The 14,181-nt window shown below is 38.9% G+C and overlaps 1 protein-coding gene across 7 annotated transcripts in view; it reads right to left on the bottom strand.

Annotated features, from left to right (window-relative positions):
- Positions 1 to 14,181, bottom strand: part of camsap2a (calmodulin regulated spectrin-associated protein family, member 2a) — a 45,730-nt gene that overhangs the window by 24,162 nt on the left and 7,387 nt on the right. For all 7 annotated transcript variants that reach the window (XM_086161221.1, XM_086161225.1, XM_086161222.1 and 4 more), the window contains exons 3-4: positions 3,888 to 4,049; positions 2,643 to 2,723 (exon numbers count right to left, since the gene is read on the bottom strand). In XM_086161221.1, the coding sequence (XP_086017347.1) occupies positions 2,643 to 2,723; positions 3,888 to 4,049 (243 nt within the window). The remainder of the gene's footprint in view (positions 1 to 2,642; positions 2,724 to 3,887; positions 4,050 to 14,181) is intronic.

Raw genomic sequence — 14,181 nt, 5'->3', positions numbered from 1 at the left:
CAATTTCTTACTCATCAGCAGTCAGAAGAACTGCATAATTAGAATTTTACAGTTTCGTTGTTTCGGCGACTGCAAGTTGCACGTTACGTGACTCATCCGTTTTGATTTTATTCAAATGTGCGATCAAGGTGCTTCGAATAGATCCCACAACCACGGGAGGTTCAATAAACAATAAATGAACAATATCAGCCATAAGCACGGGAGAGTGATATATAAATAAACCGAGTTTCGACAGCAGCCCCGAGATTGGGGATAATGTTTTGAAAAAGGCCAGATCTGGTAAAACCGAGAACCGGATTGGTTGACACGGAGTCAGTAAACACAGATTCCTTCTTATCCATCGCGTTACAAAACATGTCAAATGATATTTTTAAGACGGGTCTTGACGGCGTCTCGCGCGCGTCTTCCTGTGTGTTTGTCAAAGTCGGCGAAGGCAGGCGGCGCCGCGTCTGCAGACTGACCGGTCGGATCATCGTCAAACGCTGAAGTCTGCGCGGCCCTTCGGGTCAGGGATGGATTGCACCCTCGAACGCACAAAATGCACTGCTCCGTTTCAGCTCGGACTGAAAACGTGGGACTGGGCTGCAGGTTTTATTTTTCCCTTTTGCAAACTTGCAAACAAAAAAAGCAGGGTCACTGATGCGTCGCGTCGTGGATTTTTACAGGACGGAACTTTTGATGGAGAGGTAAAAGTCAAAACAAAGTTATGTAAAACAAACACACGAAACAAAAGCAGTTTTCTCCATGGGTGCGTTACTGGACTTGATTTTAAATGTATGACTTGTTTTTCTGATATTGACCAAAGTGAAACGGACAAGTCAGCGGATTACTCAATGATTTATTTCAAATGCAATTTAAAAGGTTAAAAAATTTTCAGTCCATGTTTGTGTTCGTCACTGACCATCAGGATATTTTCTCGCGTCTCCGATCAGTGCAATGCTTTTAATTCTTGTTTCAAGCATTTCAAGGTTGATTGGGGCTCTCAAAGTAAAGAGCAAACATTCAAATGTTGTTTCAGAGCTGAAAACGCTGCATCAATTTTATTCGTTGGTCCCTTGCTTGGAGCGGCGGGTGAAAGACAGAGGATCGCAAAATGACTGGTCAGTGAAGGGAAGTGTGAAAAATAGCCTTTTTGTTTACCTTTGTGCTTCAATCCATTTAGGTCGTATATTGACTCTATTAGGAATTAGAAATAGAGTGGCGGACTCTCGGGTCTGACCCTCTGCTACGTGTACTGGCTGTTCAATCACAATAAATGGATTTGTGGCATTTGATTGCATCTCGGTCGCAAATCACAGGGGCTTTTAATCAAATAGCAGATGACTATCATTAACCAATAGTCTTGGCCAGGGGTAAAAATAAAGAGGCGAATGAAAACACCACTTGATATTTTCAACTGGATTCTTTGATGAGATTCATCAGGATGAGAAAGAGAAATTCACAAAAAAATTTGCAATTGTATGACAGAAGGTTTCACTTTGAAAACTGTATCTATTCACTTGAAGCTGATTCAAAAAAAGATTTTTAGAGGATATGAAAAAAAAAAAATACAGAATGCGGATGGCTGCATGGGTAACGACTACTTGCAAATACAGTACACATTACATTCTCTCTTAGATGAGATGCGAATTTAAATGAAATGCCCTTCATGAAAAATGTGAAATAACCAAGAGGCAATCAGACTTTTTATTTCCTCTCCCTTCAGCCGCAGGGAAGCTCAAAATCTTAAACCTTAAAAAAAAGAAAAAAAAAAGATCTTAACCACTTACTGTAAATTATAATTATTTATCTGTATATTTATTCATAACTGTGCAATATTTCATTTCGTAACAGCTGCATGTGCAATATTTTTTCATACCCTTGTGCACTCCTTATCTTTCACTTGGTACTTTAGACCTTAAGACACTTAACAGTCTTCACTTGTATTTCTTATTTTACCCCCCCTTTTTTTCCGCTGTTAATATAATTTTCTACTATTATTTATTATTGTTGCATTTGTCTTGTAACTCTGGCACAACAATTTCCTTCGGGATAAATAAAGTTGTTCTTATTCTTACTCTTATTCTTTAATATATTTAACACACACAGAAAAAAAAACAAAACAAACAAAGCGAGAAGCCCATGATTCTTAAGCTTTAGACATCATGGATGAGAGTATAGTGAGTTATGTAACTGTCGGGATGTGGACTGCAGGCCGAACCCTAAACACGGCTGACCTTGCACTGCATGACTTCTGGTGTAATTAGACTGGGGGAGGTTCTGCTGGTTTAAGCAGAAAATTATGTGAGTGCACTTTGTCGTTAAGAGGATGAGGCCACTAAATTATTTCCTACTTCGACCGAATTACAGGCGCCTTCAGGCGATCTTTCTCGTTTCAAATTACAAATTTTGCTTCATTCAGCTCAAATAAGTTACTGACGTTTCCTTTGACGAAACCGTGGTGAGAGAAAGGCTTCCTCGCAGGCCGGTGATACCGACAGATAAAACGCGAGTCAAAGACAGATTATCCCGGTTATGGAGTGAAAACCACAAGTTTTTCTAACTGTTTTTTTTTTTTTTTTTAACTGTCTATAGCAGTTATATCTGCAAACTTGTGCATCTTTTAAGGGGTTTAGACATAGCCGGAGAAAAGACAAACTCACCCGAGGACATCCTGCAGGCTCTGTGCTGTTTGTTTCCTTCTTCTTCTCCTGGCTTACAATGTCCTTCAGATACTCATTGACCTAAAAGGATGGAAACAAACAAGATTGAATGTTAAATCAACAGCAGCACAAAAATCCATAAGGCACTTCATCAACAAGACAATTCAGCTTTCTTAACCATGGGCCTTTCTTTTGCATTTTTTTGTTTAAACCATGATAATAAGAAATAATAATGGAACTAGTCCACTATTAAGAAAGCATGCTTAAACTAATAAATGAAGAGGAATCCCTTGGGTGCCATGATTTTGTCTCCAAAAACTTAATTTACGAGCCGAATCAAATTAAATTGAAAGTAACAGCATGAAAAGTATCTGATCAATTTTGATCATAAAGATCAAGTCAAATCTGGAATTATGTGTTAATCTGGTGAATTTGGGACCTTTGGAACGCAGCTGTACTCCAGCAACGAGCCATATGTCTGAACAGCGGGACTCCATGACCACACCCCTTTTAGAGTGTGTTTGTGTGTGTGTGTGTGTGTGTGTGTGTGTGTGTGTGCAACTTGGAACTGGCAGCAGCTCAGACTTCGCTTCCAAAAGAATGTAAACAGAATGGGTCCTTTAGTTCTTTATGGAGAAGCCTGAACCATCTGCTGATGTACAGTAGACACTCTTGCTGCTGCTATAAAGCATGAAAAACAACATAAACATATTAAAAAAAAAAATTGGTTTATTCGGTACTTATTGAGCAACTTGAAGAAAAAGTTGCAAATATATATTGATGTTCTTTTTAGTTTTCGCTTGTTACTTTATTTGTATTTCTAATTCTCCTTTTTTTTTTTTACTGTTTATACAATTTTCTACTATTATTTATATGTTTGTCTTTTAACTCTGGCACAACAATTTCCTTCGGGATAATAAAGTTGCTCTTATTCTTACTCTTAAAAAATATATTTAGTAAAGTAGTTAGGACTGTTTCAAAGGGGGGAATAAAAATATGTATCTCCAACAAAACGCTCAACTCGAAAGCATTGCGGCACAGTAAGTCATAAACAATTATATTAGCAAATATTGTTTGTTTTGGTATTTTATCATATCTAACGCTTGAAATGGTGCTTCTCTGTACATGCACCACACATGCACATACACAAATATTATGATATGCCGTTCATATTTGGCCTGGAACCGTCGCTTTGTGCGAGAAAATGCAAACAGAAAAATAAAAAATCCACGAGATGTTGCCAACCTTGTTGATCCAGGTGGTGACTGCGTCCTCTGTATCGTAAGGCGTTTCCTCCTCGGGGTCGCAGGACGAATACGGACGGATGCTTGCAATCACCTTCTCGGCGGTGATGGTCTCGACGGTGTACGCCATCATCAGGGCGTCGATCATTGCGAGGTGAGCGCTCTGAACAAAGAAGCGATTAAAAAGTAAATTAAAAGTAAATTAAAACCAGCAGCTGTAACACAAGTAAGACGTTCACCTGCAGTTCTTCTAATGCAGATTCCACATTTCAAATATTTCAAGCGATATCCATTTACACCATAAAATAACATGAACGTCATATCGGTACTACATTAGAAAACTAAAAAAAATGAGCGTTTTGTGGCAGAATGATTTTTCATAGCGCAGTGGCACTTCACCGCTGAATGAGATCTGACAGAAAAGAGACTCTGAATAAAACAATATCACTGGCATGATAAGACAGGTGTGTGTGTGGGCCAGAAAGGCATAAAAGAGATGATTTTTAGGGCCTGGACAAAGATGACAAATCCCCCTCTGTAGCGCACATCTGAAGCGAGCCCTTACGCTCCCCTGTGTCGGTTGTCCTAGAAACAAGTGCATCTATCCCGAGCTACAAGGCCCACTTAGCGCACAGTGATTACACTTGAAGAGCAAGAAATGAAGTTTTTCAGTGTAATTCAGTTAACAGAAATGTTGTTACTTACACTTGCAGTCATGGTTTATTAACAGAAGAAAAAGAAAATCAGAATTTTGAAAAGAAGTTTTCATTACTTTGTTTTCAAAAGTTGTCCTAGATTTTTTTTTTTTTTTTTCATTTGGAGAAAATAGTAGCTTCACTTTCTTTCTTTTATTCTGAAAAACCGTGAATGCATTTAAATGACCAGCAAGTATCACTTTGTATGTTGCGAATAACAAAAAAAGTGGCTCAGTTGGTAAATAAGGCGTCAAATAAGAAATTCGGCGGTTCGAATCCCGGCTCCTTGTGCCTATGTGACTAAAAGTCCTTGGGCAAGACACTGTGTCTGTGTGTGTGCGTGTGTGTGTGTGAGAATAGGTGAATGCCATCTTGCGTGAAGTGCCTCGTAACCTTAAGGTGTTAATTTACCATGAGATACAGATGCATAAACTGTGTGTTTTTCAGCCTTAAAGGTTATTTTCTCTGCAACAATACATTGGTTTAAAGCTGAAGTGTAATCCGGCAAAGCTGCGGCAAACCGAACCCCTTTAATAATATACTATCAAGATTATTACTCTTTGCCTAAATCTAGTCTGTCCAAACATTGAAACATCATTTCCGAACAACCCGTAAACACATCGTTTTATCAATTACAGTTCCGATTCCTTCCCCGGTGAAATACTCTAGTTCCCAGACGGGCCGAGTGACATGGTTTTCCTCTGGTGTCTCAGCTGAGCGTTTCGAGGGATTATTTTTAAACCTGCTTTCTGATTCTATCAAATGACAACAAATGCCACGAACCTTAAGTCCCCGCTCACCGCTCCATGACACCTGACGTTTGCGCAGGACAAAGACTCTTATGCTGATTTACAAATTCAATTCACAATGATGACGTTTTTTGACGAGTCGGATGCGACAAAAAGTAGGAGTTTGACTATTTTGGACGGATTTCTGATTAATTTACAGATTCATTCCTTTTCATGGCTGCAAATGATAAACGTGAAAACTGGCCAAGCCACTAATAACAATGTTCACATCTTTTGAATTCAGGTTCTGATGCTATTTTGCACATCAACGTGAAAACAAGGGATTGGCTCCTGCTTTCAGAGAATATATCAAACACGTTTACATTTAAATGGTAATTTAGCCATCGCCTTAAACACCAAAAAATTGTTCTAAAAGACTTGAGCTGACATTACTTATGTAAAGCATATGTTTGTGTTAAATATGAAAAATGACATGGAATAAGAACACCTGGCCATCCTAGCAACTGCGATGTGGTCATATAGCTTAATATATATAGATTAACAGAGGATTTCAGACCTCGTACAATCCTAATACCGCATTATGATACCATCAATTGAGGATCAGACAGAACGTGTAAAGGACAAGAGCAATATTTAAGGATTAGATTTTTTTTTTCCTGCGCTACGTGTTCACCGAGTGTATCTGAGCGAGCGAAAAATGAACAACTATTACCGGATCAGCTGACTTTGTGTAAATATCAGATGTAGTCTAGAGGCATCAAGGAGGGCGGCTGTAACTGGGCGGAAACGTTCAACTACTACTTACAGCTCGCAGAGAAGCTCTCGCCTTTGAGCGAGCACGCCTGACGTCCACATGAAGGTTGTTTTTCTGTAATGTTCTATGACGTCAAGCTATCTAACCTTTGGGTGTGCAGCGCACATGCAGTATGCATGATATAAACTGAGTGTATCTTTCTCTCTGCTTAATGGCTTATCAGCAAAAGAATAGAAATTTTATGAAAAAAAAAAAAAATCATGATTATAAATGTCAATTTTATATATATCATACGATGGGGCAAATGCTTCGGCTTGAATACTCGGAAACTTGAAAGTGAAGCTTTACTGCGAGCAAATTGAAAATTGAATTGTAAAATCTTGAATTTATTTCTCATAAACAAATCAAATATCAAATTTAAAGGTCTGTAAATTTTTTTTTTTTTTTTTTTGTGCTATTTGGTCGTTGATTATTTGTTCCCCATCTCCCCGGGAAACAGGTGAAAACGACTTGTGTTTTATATGTTATATGAAAATTCAGTTTCATCAAATTGCAAAAGCCAACGAAAGATGACGTGCGACGTGTTTCAAGGCTGCGGGTTTGGATTTAAAACTAATTTCGGCAAATGTCGACAGAAGCCCTTCTTGATAACAAGTCGTTGGACAATATTCTGGCTCACGAAAACTGAACGCGTGAAATTGTGAGCATTTAGAAAACTGAATAGAAGTGACAAAATTTATATTGTGAAAACTGTGTGTGGACCACTGCAGTGTCCTGGACTTCCTCTAGACCGGGGGAACGGTGATGAAACATAAGCTCATTAATTATTTAATATTAAATACTGTCTTCTGCTTCAGCAATTCAGCTGTCCTGTCTTTGCAGAAATACTGCTTGCCAGAAAAAGGGGCCTTCAAGTTTGATTGAACTAGCTTCAGGTAACTTTATGCCATTTCCAGTCTGACATGGAATATGACTTAAACCTTCAGTTTCTATTTAAGGTCAAGGTAAATGGGATAAATCTCAGCTAGAAGGATTTTCATTTCCAGGTTTTATCTGGTCAGTTTTTAAGAAAAGAGGCAGCAAAAAGGGTACCAATTATAAAATCGCTTCCTGCAATTTATTTCCCGCTGAGAAAACGGGATGGAATAAGGCCCGGGGAACGGCGCGAGACGCTATCGTGCGGCAAATACACGGCACTGTTTTCAGGTTTACGACAGATGAGATGATCAAATCTTGTCATTTATGAAACATCGGAGATCCATCGCTCCGCCGCTCTCGTTATTCCAAAAGCCACTTCACGCTATCCGGCGATGCCGTGGCAGACGATGTCAGAGACTCAACGGAGAAACAGTTATCAGGGACTGATAATGTGTCCCAAAATATCTGGGTTTGCTCCCAGCATGTGTGAACAAGTAAATGCTTAATATGTCATATCGATGGCTGGAATGCAAAACCTCCTATCTGGAAAAAAAACCCACATTTTTCAGGAAATGAAAAAAACGTTTCATTTGATTGTAGTGTGGTCTTTGTTAAAGATATTCAAGAATATTCTATTGTTCACAGACTATATTTCTATGTTATAATTTAAAAATACATAGCATGTATTTTTACCACTGACAATGCAGATAAGTGTTTTTTCCTCATTTTTTCTGCTTCATTACGCACATAGGAGTTTTGTCATGTGACATTTATGTCAAAAGAAAGGGCTGGATTATCTTGCAGAGAGACTGAAAATGTGGAGCCGTCCCATTTCTCACCATTCAATGCAAAAAACCCTAAAATCGAAAAATTTGCAGATAGGAGGTTTTGCATTCCAGCAATCGATATTTCAAAACTAGAAAGGCAATGGTTATCAAAGATAGTTATAACAGAAGTCATTCACTTTAATTTTAATCACATTTACTAAATTGGAAATTACACATTTTAAAAGGATTGTTGGAAAGAATTTTGAAATACAAAAAAGGCTTTTCATGAAAGACTTTCATTTTAGAAAATAAGAGACAGCACAACTCCTTTAGCAGCAATGCTCAACATAAATTTAAAAAAAAAAAATGTCCCCGTCACATCCAAATGGACATGTGGACACACAAACTGTGAGATCTGGCATGGGAAAGACGCTTTTAAGATAGAATAACTCCTGTCTCCATGTGCTCCAAACACAACCTAGCAATTATTTAGAAACCTCAAGCGCTATCTGGGGAGAGGATCATAGCTACCAGCCGGTGTTGAATTGGCCTGGAAACAGGCCTTTACTCAAAGTCCTTGAATCTTTTTTGGAAAAGCTCCACTGGATTAGAAGTATGGTATGGACAGAGATAAATGGATGTTGGTTTTTAAACTGCGATAAATGATACTGCTTATTTTTGGGGTAGAAATTGAAGATACAGACATAACTTTGTCTAATATTAGCATTAGTGTGTGGCTTTTCTGTCATCTGTCATTGTTACCTTGCGGGCATCATTGTTACACATCCTTTGGCTCCAGGAATGGATGACATTTCAACCAATAAAAAGAAATAATATATATTTTTTAATCAGCTAGGCTACTAACTGACTTTATCAGTCATTTTTGGTGTCCAGGATTTCCATCTAAATACTCTTTCTCATTGCTAAATGGCGGATTTTATTATCTTATCTAAAGATACTACAAATGTTTCCCGACCTGGCTTGATTTTTTTTTTTTTCCTTAATAATCCTTTAGAAATGCTTTTGAAAGAACATGCCAATTTATTTTTACAGCATTTAACCTGTGAAAGGATATAATACTGATAAGGGTTAAAATATGCAGTTCATCTGAGAAATGTTACCACCTATCACGTGGCCTCAATAAAAAAATTAGACCAAGAAATTAGCTAAGTGAGACTAATATGCTAAAAATTATATCACTGTCGTGGCAATAGCCTCTTTTGTTCTCAATACTAAGCTTTTATCGCGCACTAGCGCAGAAGAACACAATTCATTGCCAGATGACAATGTCAGCCAGTCCCTCGAGTTGGTCAGCTTGGTTCCAGATCTCAACATCCCAACAACTGCAGCGCTTCTGCGCTTTTGTCTTCAGGCGAGAGCAACTGGCATTCATCTGCAATGTCTCCTCTTAGGCCTCCAACTAACCCTGAGAGAGAGACGTCCATCCATGGTTGTCACGTGAATCATTGTGCCTTGAGTAACCAATCAAACAAATAACAATGGTTTTGAGACGGCTATTTGGTTGAGTGGTCACTTTTGACTTCCGACTACTGGTACTTCGGATCTTCGGTGACTGAATTGCACTTTTTGTAAGTCGTTTTGGATAAAAGCCTCAGCCAAATAACTGTAATGAGATGAGATGAGAGTAACTTTATTTATCCCGAAGGAAATTGTTTTGCCGGAGTTTCAAGCAAAAACATAACAGTAATAGATAATAGTAGGAAGGAGGGAGAATAAGAAATACAATAAAATATAAATTGTCAAGGTTAAGGCTATCAAGTGTTTTAAGGTCTTAAGTACAAAGATTTGAAGATTTGAATGTAATGTAATGAAATGTAATGTAATGTAAATATAGTGCTCACTGGGATGCACGATCTGGTTAAGTGTGATATGGTAATATCCGGTTGTTCCCCATCATGGTCAGATTTTTTTTCAAAACAAACTGCATTTTACAACAAAATACATGTCATAAAAAGTGAAGCTTTTCACATCTTTGATATCAGCTGATGTGTAAAATCAGTTTTCACTCTCTCAGTTATTCAAGGCCGCCGGACAAATGCACTGTTGTTTTTGTTTACGCTTGCAAGTAAAAGCGCATTCTTTCGATGCCTTGCTGGCGTTTATGATGAGAAACCTGCCTCACTGGTTGGCGTTCGCGCATAAAAAGAAAAAGAGAGATAATGTATGTCGGATTAAATATTCAAAAGTGGCAGAGAAAGGTTTCAGGACGGCATAATATGTGTCTTCTCTCCATGCATCCGTACTCCAGCGCCTTGGAGTGGCAGCTGGCACGGAGCGTAACATACTGGCTGTGACTTCACTGAGGCTGACAAGGACAGAAAGTACTCCATGGGCTTCCCTCCGCCATGCTGCTTCAAGCTTGTCTTTGTTCATACAAGCAAATGCTGAGGAAAAGACTCAGAATCCAGTTCTGCGCTGAGAGAATTCTCTTTTTTTTTATCTTCCTGTACTTCACCGTGTTTGTGGTTATGAACATTTTCTTTAAAAAAGAAAAAAAAAAGTGGTCTTCCAGCTCCTTTTTGTTTGTAGAAATCCAGTATTTCATTATTTTCTGCCTTGGAGCTTGGCAGTGTTCAGCGCTACTACAACCCCCCTCGCTGACGCACACACACACACACACACACACACACACACATGACATACGTAAGCATAAGCACCCCCACTATTGCACCCACCTACACACACATGCACAACACCCTGCCTACTGAAGTGTAACCATGGAAACGGAGCATTCTGGTGTTACGGAGGCAGCAGAGAAAGACGGGAAGAGTATCCTTGGTTATTAAATCATCTACGGTGTACATGATATGTCTATACTTACCTAAACATGGTTAAATATCCCCCTAATTAGACTTACACTGCAGTGTTTCCTCTATATTCTCAATAAAATGTTACACATGACAGCTTTGTCTTTGTGCAATACAGTTTACAGATAATGCTAATATAAACCAAAGTATTGCTGGGGCAGATTCTTATGAAAAGCTTTCCAGTTCTAAAACATCACTCAAAATGTCAACAATGTGCTTAAGATTGTTTCTGTTTATCACCATGGGTCTGACATAATTACAGTCGGTGGTGTGTGCAGATAAATGGATTATATTACGGTTTTTAGTCCTCATTACCAGGCAAATACCTGAAAGAGATTCACATGTTGCTGTTTCAACAGAGAATTATTCATTTTTGTCATTTTGTTTTTAACAGCAGCTTTTGAAAGTTCATCATATCTATTACACGCCAATGTCGTGGAACCTCAGTCATTAATATCAGCATTAATATTGTCTCAGTATTTGTAAGAACAAGGACTTTTGGCTTATCGTCTATTGAAATCTGCATAAAGTTGCTGTGCACGGTTTATTCTGTTGCACAGCTGTCTGTCTGACTGGCTGCTGTCTTGTGTATGCCTTCATTAGCCAGGTCCTATTTTATGATTTTCTGACATGATCTTTGCAGCACCAAATGAGCCCAAAGGAAAACCAATTACCACATTTTAATTAAATGGTCCAAGATTCTTCAGAGTGATCAGATTTGTGTATTCACTGCTGATTAAACCGATGGGAACGTCGGCTAATAACAATTGTGCTTCCATGACCACAAAGGAGATCAGTGGGCTCAAGTTGCATGACTTCAACTACAACTATAAAATAAATCTGTTTAAACATGCTGTGTTAACTTATTCGTGATAATATATATGTCTGTTCGTGTATAGGAAATAAGAGACCACATAAGGTGCAACGTTTCTTACTATTCATTGCTGTTTAAAATGTCAAGCTATACGATTTAATAATAAAATAAGTTCTCTGTGAAGAGTTTGATGACTAAAATATCTCTAAATAGCTATTCTATTATTTGGGTGACCATATCTGTGAGACTTGGCACATCCGTCTCCATCATCTGTTTAGTCTATGGTCCCACCAACGGAACGGACGATTGGGACTGGTTGCATGGATACCACTTTCTCTTGTTTTATGAAAACATTGCAATGCTACGATGTAGGGAAAAAAATAATCAATGTGATAGGAAGGTAGAAATGATCTCCTTCAACTTTAACTACAGGAACTAGATGAAATCTCATTTCCATATACTACTGAGAACCACTCGGGGGGGTACTTTGAGGTCTTATCCAAGCAGAGAGGTGGTAGGAAAATGAGAAAGCACTGCTTATTTCACACTTTCCTATGAGAAAGGAAATTACCAGTATCTGCTCTAATAAAGGAATGTGAGAACAAGATCTGAGCGAGCAATCACATTTAGCAAAGCGCCTAAGAATTACCCCCGTATCTATAGATGAACCGTGAAATATGCGGATATGTGATTACATTAACGGGATGATAAGGAGCAGTTATATACGGGGGCCATATTGGCATTTGCCGCACGGTTTCATGTTTCCCCACTTTTTTTTTCATTGTACACACCGCAGGTGTGGAGAATGGCACTGATGCAGAATGCGCGTAGGCGACTGAATGGCCCAAAAGAGCTTTTCGAGTGAGTCTTTGCCTAAAAGGCGATGTCACACGTCCAAAGACAAAGGAAGAAGTGGGCAGGGAAATGCGGGTTGTATAAACAGAATATAACACACGATTCTTTGACTGGTGTTATGACATATTTCACAGCAAACACCAGCAGTAGAATTACATTACACCGAATCAGCGGTGCTTAGACTGTCACTCTGGGGTTTCCCTGTGCTTTCCTTCGCAGGGGCCGGGTGTGGCAAAGAGGCGGATGTTAGCACATATGTTTCCAATCTTGGTTTGGAGCAGGAGTTAGGCTTACAAAACAGGTGTGCTTGTTATCGGATCGTCGCTATTCAGGGCCCAAGAGCGGGAACATCCATTGCGCACCTTTCTGGATGACGTGTTCCCCGGAGCCTACCTGAAGCATTTAAACCACACTCTCTTCTGTTTTTCCCACACATGCAAACTTAGAAGTCTTATTGTTTTGGCAAACTGATTTGAAAAAAAAAATGCTTAAAATGATGTTGCATAGTTGTGCAACACCAGCTTTCTGCAAACCTAAAACAAAAGTAAAACCGAACTATCGATAAATCTGCAAAGCATCCAGCTTGTGGAGCGCTCCTTCAGGAGATGACCTACAGGCACTGTTAACCAAGCTTGATACTAAAAGGAGCTGCGCCGCACAAATGATGGAGCAATCGTCTTTGGAACCGAACATTCCTGCTTCGATTCCCGACGCCTCCTGGAGCGTTGAAGTGAAGGAGAGTAAAACACTGAACACCCAACTGCTCCCCCGGCACTGATTGGACGGCAACTTACGGCAACATGGTTCATCCATGATGGGTTAATTGACAATGAATTTCCCCACGGGGATTCATAGAGGATAAATTATTGTTAAAATGATCAGTCGTGTCATTTATTGACTTCATTTTGCGATCCTGCGCAGGGGTAAAGGGGTAACACGAGACGACGACCATTGTTTTCTTGTGACCTTATGAATATAACTTGTTGAATTACTCTAGAGCAGGAAATTATTTTGGCTGGCGGGCCACATTTCTTAATTTCTATGCAAGGGCTAACAAAATTACAACAATGGACAAAATGAAAATAAAAGATTTTTGCCATTTTATTTCAACTTTAAAATCATTAATGATAAAAATGTACCGACATTATTTTGTATGTGATCATCCATACAAAAGGAAAAAAATAGAGAGTTTCTAAATTCAAAATCGATTGAAAATACTCATTAAAATATCTAAAGAGAATAGTTTGGCGGGCCAGATGTGGTCTGCTCTACTGTAGAGCTACCATCTAACAGTTACTGCTAAAACTAGATTACAATGCAGTTGCTCAATAAATACAGAGAGCAAATACACGAGTTTGCAGAATAAGGCATGTTTTCCTTCTGAGAGATCAAATGAGAGGTGCAGAGGCAAAGGGTTGAATGGAGGATGGGAAAGATGAAGGGGAGAGGTGGAGGACGATGAAAGGATAGTGGGAAGGAGGGGTGCTGGAAAACTACCCTAAAGACAGGGAAGTAGAGGACAAACAGGGAAATAGAAACGATCCTCTCTCTCCTATATCTGGTCACACACACGCTTAAGCTGAAGCTTTCTACAAACCATCCCGTAAAAAACTGAAGGGGGTGAAATGTGAAAAACTATCGATTGCGACATAGATAAATAACACAATGAAAGCAATTAAGATCCTTTTTAAAATGGCTGTAATATACATTATGTAAAAGCTATTGAGATCATTGCTTTGTGACGGTGTCTTCATATCCATCAAATTCACCACTGACCGACTTGAACGTGTGCAACATGAAATGTTATTTACTACCATTTCAAACATTCAGGCGTAAACATCTGTAAAATACGTGTTACTGTCACAAGTCTAAATTCTGAAATCCGCCGGGGGAAAAAAAAAGCCACAAATAACAT

The sequence above is a fragment of the Fistularia commersonii genome, chromosome 16 (genome assembly GCF_037954325.1).
Source record: "Fistularia commersonii isolate RoL2024-O1a breed Wild chromosome 16, RoL_Fcom_v1.0, whole genome shotgun sequence".
In the NCBI taxonomy this organism is placed as follows: domain Eukaryota; kingdom Metazoa; phylum Chordata; class Actinopteri; order Syngnathiformes; family Fistulariidae; genus Fistularia; species Fistularia commersonii.
Note: the sequence above shows the minus strand (reverse complement) of the source record. Positions and strands in the feature narration are given on the sequence as shown.